At 33.5% G+C, this 8,721-nt stretch overlaps 2 protein-coding genes across 2 annotated transcripts; both read right to left on the bottom strand.

Annotated features, from left to right (window-relative positions):
• Window positions 1-978: 978 nt before the first annotated feature.
• Window positions 979-4,463, bottom strand: LOC100820142 (pectinesterase). Its single transcript, XM_003535242.4, has 2 exons — window positions 2,891-4,463; window positions 979-2,129 (listed from the first exon to the last, which is right to left on the bottom strand). The coding sequence occupies exons 1-2, from the start codon at window positions 3,918-3,920 to the stop codon at window positions 1,435-1,437; spliced, it is 1,725 nt and encodes a 574-aa protein (XP_003535290.1). The 5' UTR covers window positions 3,921-4,463; the 3' UTR covers window positions 979-1,434.
• Window positions 4,464-6,087: 1,624 nt separating this feature from the next.
• On the bottom strand, window positions 6,088-6,495 carry LOC102670104 (probable pectinesterase/pectinesterase inhibitor 7). The gene has a single exon (XM_006590084.1). The coding sequence runs from the start codon at window positions 6,493-6,495 to the stop codon at window positions 6,088-6,090; it is 408 nt and encodes a 135-aa protein (XP_006590147.1).
• Window positions 6,496-8,721: the final 2,226 nt, after the last annotated feature.

Raw genomic sequence — 8,721 nt, 5'->3', positions numbered from 1 at the left:
AAACACAATCATTTGAGAAATACTTTTACTAAACCTTACTTCTTAATGCTAATTGTTTGAGTATCCACTAGTCCTTTGGGAGACAATTTGAATATAAATTCTAAATACTATCTCGAAACTTGATTTTACTTGATCATACGAAAAATTTGTAACAAATTTGATTATTATTATTATTATTATTATTATTATTATTATTGGCTTTAGTCTATTCAATTCGTTGTTATTTAGCGTTGGCTCAATAAATAAAAATGTATTTTAAAAATATTTTTCATTTTTAAGGTCTTTTATTAAAATGATGTATATATTTATAAGTTATATACAAATGAGAACATAGTTATATATAAATATTTTTTTAAAGACATGTAATTGAATGCTTCTATAAGTTAAAATGATATAGGCATTTGTAATATATAAATATTCATAATTTTTTATGTATTTTGGTAAATATTTATATGCATATATATGAATATACATTTCTGTAAAATTAAAAATACATTAATAATCATGATAATATTAAAAACACCATAGATCGTAAACTTAATATTCGTTCATGACACATGTTATTACGTTAATAAATATTACAATTATGAATAAAGTGAGATATTACCAATTGAGAAAACAATAATTTCTTAACGGGTATTTAATTAAAGTTTAATCAAAGAGTAAAGGAAGAAATGCATTGTGTCAATTTTTTTTAATTGGTAAGAATTGAAAGATATCTTATATTTATACATTTTGTTCAACTGAACTAGACTTCTTGACACACAATGCATGTCATTAGAAGTACTCACGGGTCTACACCAACAAATTAACGAAGCTATACCAAAGAAAAGTCCTATTCTCTGGTTAGAAGTAATAGATCATATGTAATTATTCTAGGTTTGCTACTTGAACCAGATAATTCAATTGAGAATGAAATATTCTTGATACCAAACACCATTTGAGATTTAAAAAAATCATATATATATATAAGGCTACTTCATAGTGGAATACACTTGATTTTGGCTGAAAATATCTCATTTAATATTTAAATAACAAAATTGTAAAAACCAAAGCACACTAAAAACAGGAAGGAAAGACTAGACCCTGAATAAACTGACAAGTTAAGGGGATAATATACAAACTATACATAGGGTCTCCCTCGGTTTCACACAATGTAAATCTCTGCTCATGCCCTTCATCCATATATATACAATGGTACCCTTATTAGTTTGTACTATATATATTCGCATGCACTCTTTGAATCTCTAGTGATGATCCTACAAAATTCTAAACCTAATTAACATTGGTTATATATATATATATATATATATATATATAACAAGGAGTTAATTAGAGGTTGTTTTTCTTGAAGGTCAAAACACAATGATCTATCAGGGCATGCAAGCAATCTATGCGTGCTTGCATGCATTCATATACGTATGTTTATGGAATTCAAGCTTTAGTGAGGCCAAGATCGAAAGGAATGCCGGTGGCGGGTAACCACGTGTTGGCTTGGAGCCATTGGTCAGCAGTGTATTTGGTGGCATCGGCCTTGTTAAGGACTCCACGACTCCACTTAACCCTACGTTGAGTATCGGCACCCATGCCGGTGTTGGCATACTCGGCAAAGAAACACGTGTCAAGATACAGGTTGCCATTCCATGGAAGAAACCCATCTGGCTGAATAAAATCACCAATGGTGTTCTCCATCAAGATGGCCCTTGAATATGCCTTCCATGGCCTCGCCAAGTATGATCTGAACTTCATCTTGTCGGGGACCAGCGCCGCCTCCGGTATGATCTCGCAGTTCTGAAGCACCACTCCTGTCGGCATGTTCTTCTGGTCCGTGCCATCGGCCACCACTATGTTCTGTTGATTCGGGTCAGGCTTCCTCACTATGAGTTTGGAGCTTTGGATCAAGGTTGTCCCGTAGCCGAAAATGAAGTCCACTGTGCCGGAGATTTCGCAGTTACGGTAGAACTGACGATGAGCGTGGGCGTATAGTGTGTCCTGGTAACCATGTATGGCACAGTCGAAGAAGGCCGAACGGTCACCTTGCACGCGAAGCGCCACTGCTTGGTGCCCTCTTGCACCAGCAGTGTTCTCAAATGCCATTGACTTTGCTATGAAATCTTCTGCAACCGTCGCTGCTCGTACATATTTAATTTGTTAGCACTTGGTTCAGTGTAAAAATGTATATACTTTTTACTAATTAAGAATCAATCTAAATAGACTTAATTTTTATTTACTTTTAAAATTTTACACTTAACTCCCCTCAATCCATAATAATTGTTATTGTTTTTAAAGTAGGTGTTGCCAATACATTTATCAAATTTATTATATGATAATTTGTAATTAAATAGTAATGTATATTTTTTTAACAATGTCAATTTATATATTATTTATTCATCTAAATTAAATATTATTTTTCAAATAATTATTATAGAAAATAATAATATAATATATTAATAATGTAAAATATTTTTACATTATCGATTAATAAAAATTTGTTAAAAATAACTTTAGAGATAGTTATCCAACAAATTATGATTGATCAACGAGTACCAAAATTAATATATACCAAAATTAATATATATATATATATATATATATATATATATATATATATATATATATATATATATATATACTTCTTAATTTTTTTTTTTGTCAAGATTTAAACTTTGGGTGAACTTAGATTTCTTCCTAGTTAATATGATCGAAGACTAATCCTTTAAAATGATGAAATTTATTTAAAGGAGAAATTTCTTTTAATCTATGTTACTTTATAGGTGGAATCATGTAACATTGAAATTAAAATCATGTTTAGTCTTAAAATAAAATTGTTTAAGACAATTTTTTTGTTTGTTGAATAATTGGTTAAGACAATTGAGAATGAACAACTCACCGAAGGTAGCAGTTCTCATTGTCTTCACGCCATCCTTCATGTTTTTACTACCTGTGATAATGGTCTTGGTGGGGCCATCACCGTAAATTAAAATATTGGGCTTCTTCTTGTCAACGGTGATGTACTCGTCGTAGACACCAGCCTTGACGTAAATAACATACCTGCCTTTGTGATTCTTGGGATAGGAGTTAATAGCATCCAAAACAGTCTTATATTGGCCACTCCCATCCTTGGCAACAACGGCATTGGGAGGAACCGAATCGCCTTTCTTGGCATCCGCCAAGAGCTTGCGATCAGGCATGGATATCCAAGATGGATATCCATCCTGATCCACGTCAAGAAGACGACGAGATGACGACGTTGGTGGTTTTACCGACGTCGTCAAGTTCAAGTTGAAACCGGATAATAATTCTGCGAAGCTGGAAATAACGTCCAGCGCTAACGCGGTTAGCTTCCCCATAGAGTCCAAGCCCCCGGTTTGGAGCTTGGACTGCACCTCCTTCTCGGCGTCGGTGTCGAACCCGTCAAGGCACGATTGCTGGTACGCGACAACGGCGCCAATCCAGTTTTTGAGGTCGGAGACGCCGTCGTTGATGTTGTTGACGTTGTTGTCTTTGACTAGGACTTGCGAGGCTTGCAATTCGTCGATGGCGAAGTCTAACAAGTCCTTGCAGTCCTCCAGGGCCATCTTGACGGAGGAGTTGGTCTTGCTGTGTTCGACGGTGAGTGTGTCGCTGAGGTTGAAGGCTTTGATGACGCCGTCCATCGTTTTTTTCAAAACGGTTTTAACGTAAGCCGTTGGGTCCGAGGTGTTGACGGAGCTTAAAGTGTCGGAGCAAAACTTCTTGTCGTCGGAGTTTTGGCACACGGCTTGCACGGCTTTAGTATGGGTCGAAACTTGACCGCTGTCGTTGCTTTCACTGTTGTCGCTTCCGCTGTTGTTGGTGGAGACATAAGCAACAACGCCTAGGGCAACGCCCACTACGAGAATAAGAGAAACAGCAGAGACGAGTGTTGCTTTTTTTTCCATTTTCTTGTTCTTTTTTTTTGGGTTTTTTTTTTTTGCTTCTTAAAAGTTATTTGTTTTTTCCTCCTCCCCTCCACGAGTACTTGGAATGAACTATGAAAGAGAGAAATTCTTCTTCCCTGCTGTTTGTGGGGAATGATATTGTGAGCATTTGGTGATTGTTGCGAAACCATTTCTAGGACTTTGATTTCCTATAGATGGTATGTTTAGGATTTTATTTTTAGGGGCATTGACCATTTCTCTGAAACGCGATTCATGCATGGCTTCTGTAAACTCATGCTATAAATCGATGACCTCTCATTGCCTTTCATTTGTTACGACACGGAACTCTTGGGACATGTATTGCCTTTGCTATCCATCACATTGGCTAACCCAACTTTCAACCATTCAATTATTTCCAGTTTACAAAAATTACCAATTATACATATCTTAATTATAAATTAAAATTTGTGATTTTTCTTTCCTTGATCTTAATTGCCCATATTTCTTAATTATTTATTCAATTCAATCAAGTTTTTATAGGTATGATATATTAATATTATTTGTGTAGTGCGTGTATTACAAAGGAAAAAGTTATATATTATTTATATAGGTATGATATATCATTAATATTACTTATATATTTTTCTTTCACTAACTTACATAAATTAATCATATATACGTCACACCTCTACTATATTATTATGTTAATGTGCAAATCATAATTTGAACAATTTAAAAATTATATAAAGACTAAATATGAACATTCAAAACTAAGAAAACTAAACTCACGTACACATAAAATATCCACTAGTTACAAATAGGATAAGACAGATATATATCATATTATCTTTTATTTAATTTATCTTAAGGTTATTATTGTAATTTAGTTTAAATATAAAAGATTTCACGCTTCTCGCTCCTCTCCCCTTCCCACCGTCATTTACGTAGCCCCTTCCCCCAAAACCTTTTTGCATATGCTTGCCCAAGCTAGCACACCATAATCAAATTTTGTACATGTGCTTCCCTTCATCAATATTTCTGTACACGCACATCAATGTTTAGCCTCCTTTTCTGAGCGTACGTCTTGCGCCATTTATTCTTCAAGATCTCCCTTCACTAGTTTTAATTTTGGTCGACACTTTCCGGTCCAATCTTTAATCAAACATTGAATTGAATAATAATAATAATAATAATAATAATAATAATAATAATAATAATAATAATAATAGAAAAAACAAATGAAGATTATCCACTGTTCGATTTTAGAGGAGGTGATTTCGCTTGGATGATATGGCAAGCGCAAGCTCGAATTAGTTTTCGCTTGCATGAAGAGGTGGGAAGAGTGTCAACGCATCGCAGATGTGGGATAGTGGAGAGGAGGGAGAGAGGAGAGAGAAATATGTTTTTCATTTTCTTAAAAAATAAATACCTTAAATGACTCTAGTATCCTCTAAAAAATGGTTTTAAACAAAGAAGACGGTCTATATATCTGTCTTAAAATTTAGGTGTAGGATGTTAACATACTCTAATATAAAAGCATGTTAGCAAAATTCATATTATATATATATATATCTAAAGGTAAAAAAATACAATTAAGTCTTATAAATAAAAATATCAATATTAAATTGTAATATATATAATCTACAAAAATTCTCTTTTTTACTAAAATGTAGTATTAATTGGTTGTCAAAATTATCAAAGTAGTATAATTTTAAAGAGATAGACATGATATTTACCTAAATATCAAACATTGCATCCACACTCTTAATTTTTTTTTAATATTTTTTTGTAACAAAAGTTACTGAATGAAGTTTTTGCATGCATATGCACACGAATTATATATCAAATGCTTTAACCATTCACAATATGATTGAGTGGATCAACTTGGATTCATGCTTAGTAATATGTTAGTACTGTGCAGATTTCATGGGTCAGATAATGTTTGTGTGGTGTGTGAAACTACTGTAAATTGGTCAAAATTCACTGGTGTCCACTTCGTCCCTAATACATAAAAGTGACCAAAAAATTCATAACCCTACCTCAATTTCCAGCAAGAAACTGTAATCCAACCTCTTCCTGATGAATAAAAAAGGAAACTAGGATGATTAAACTGAGATTTCGAGGCAAAATTTCTCATAACCCTACCTGAATGTATCACCCTACATTCTTCTCCCAACTAACATTGAATTCAAGGTCTGGTGCTGATGAAACTAGGGAATAAAGGAATGCCCGTAGCTTTTAACCAATCAGCTCTTCCAGTAGGTCCAGCTCTAAGAAATTGCTCAGCAGTGAATTTCGCAGCTTCATCCACACTAATATTACAATGGTAACCCTTCCAATTAACTCTTTCTGTAAAGTTAGCACCTGCTCCAACATTAGCGTACTCAGCATAGTACAACGTGCCAAGATTCTGGTTCCCATCCCAAGCACTCCACCCTTCTGGCCGAATAAAGTCACCAATGTTCGATTCCATAACGACTGTTCTTGAGTAACGCTTCCACAGCCTCCCCAAGTACGATTTCACTTTAAACCTAGCACGGTACAGAGCCTCCTCCGGGACTATGTCGCAGTTCTGGATCACAATCCCTGTGGCCATGTTCGTCTGGCTCGTCTGCAGTCACTGTGGTCACCGTGTGTTCCGGCATCCTCACGATGATTATGGAGTTCTGGATTAGGGTTGCGGATGCTCTGAAGATGAAGTCTATGGTGCCGGAGATTTTGCAGTCGCGGTATAATTGATGATTCGCATGAGCTTACAATGTGTATTGGTAACCGTGCATTGCACAATCCAAGAACGCTGACATGTCTCCAATGTTTCTTAAGGCCTGCTAGTGTCATGCATGTTTTCTTGTTGACAGATGACTGTATTAGAATGAAAAAAGATTATTATTACATATGCTTATATATATATATATAAAAGTAAAGATTCCTCTTCCATTTCTTCTAAGCCAGAATGTATATGTATGATTCAAAAGTCTTGAAAAGTATTTCCTTATTACAACCAATCTTCTGTGACGTTCTTGAATCAGAAAAAATTATCTAATTGAAAAATGTCAACTAAAATGAATATCAATACATTGAAAAAATAATCTTTGATTGTGGACCAAAGGATGCCCCAATTTACCAAAAGATAGTTATAATCACTCATTATTAATTGTTAGGCGATCAATGAATTACTCTACTTACTACGAGGTGGCAAATTGACAATGACGTCATTATTTTTTATCGAAACTTAATAGTAAGTTAGTTATTAAACTCTCATTAGTGATTTTCTTTTGCATTCTTTACCTTCTTGTCTTTTGTAAATTGTTTCTATTCCAATTTTTCAATCATTCCGTAGTTATTATTTTATTTGAAACTTAATTGTAAGTTAGTTATTAAACTCTCATTAGTGATTTTCTTTTGCATTCTTTACCTTCTAGTCTTTGTCAATTGTTGCTATTCCTATTTTTCAATCATTCCATAGTTATCCTAATCGTAATAAACAAAGTCATCACATGTACTTAGTAACTCAACAATCAATAATAGTAAACAAAGTCATCACATGTATTGAGTAATTCAGTTACATCCAAAATATGGACAAAGGATCAGTGGTCATCCATTTTACAACAATCGGCAAAAGAGAAGACATTGCTATTCGACTACTATAACTTGATTAATCCTTTAATGGCTAATAAACATTATGCATAGCACTCTAGTAACTTCAGAAAAATAGGCATCAAGAGTTGCCTAGATACAACCCACATCCCAGGGCTTATTTTTAGACGTAATCAACTGCAATTTTGACTTACTAATAAGTAATAACTTCCGTTGATCCTATAAGTACATGGAAAATGATATCAACCACATAATTACATGGAAAAATATTAAGCTTCATAAAAACAGATTTTGGAGTAAAAAGTAGTAAGAAGAAAAAAACATAATTTATTTCAGATATGCCATGTTTTCAGGGCTATACACTCTTGCTAGCAATTCTTCTCTATCAAATAAAAACCTATCACCAATACAAGCAGTCCTTTTCAACAAAATCAGAGGGAGATTCCCCTTTTTTTGCCTTTTGATGCTATTCGCAATATCAGTTCAATGGCATCCATCACACACACCATGTTGGAGTCTATAGTCACAATGTATGTATCAGAAATTAGTATCAAGCATATTCACAAACATGGTTCAGAGAATTATTATCTGTTACAACGTGGACCACAACGGGACGATGAAATAAAATTATCATAAATAAATAAATGATTTTTCAAAAAAATGGAAAACTTGGTGAGTCGTCATCAATGTTTATTTAAGGAAAACGCCGAAAAAATAAAAAAAAAGGATAAAAAGTGGTCTATGGTTTGAAAAAAAGGATTTGGGAATCATTTATGTTGAAAAAAAAAATCCAAATTAGAATATATAAGTGAGGGACAATCCTCACCCCTTGAGTTGGGAAAACCCCAAGTCTCATATTCAAGATTAATAAAAAAAAAGGTCCCTTGAGCGACTAAAAATAAAGTGACTTTTAATTATTTATCTCCCTTGAAAACATGAATTATATTTTGTTACATTATTTTTTTATTTAGAAAAGGAAATCAAATTTTTATTTTATTTAAAAAAAGGATTTTTTTTAGTTTTTATTTTGGATCGATAAGGAATTTTCCCTCGCTTCTACATATCCCCAAGTGCAATAAGAAAATCAGACTTGCGTAGTTCTTTGTATAAAAGAGCGTTTGTGTGTTAGGTTAATTTTATTATTATTATTATTTTGAAAGATTTTGATTTTATGGTAAACTTTGTGAAGTCAAGCAAGTCAGGGACCCAACATGGCATTTACAAA

The sequence above is a fragment of the Glycine max genome, chromosome 10 (assembly GCF_000004515.6).
Source record: "Glycine max cultivar Williams 82 chromosome 10, Glycine_max_v4.0, whole genome shotgun sequence".
Lineage (NCBI taxonomy): Eukaryota > Viridiplantae > Streptophyta > Magnoliopsida > Fabales > Fabaceae > Glycine > Glycine max.
Note: the sequence above shows the minus strand (reverse complement) of the source record. Positions and strands in the feature narration are given on the sequence as shown.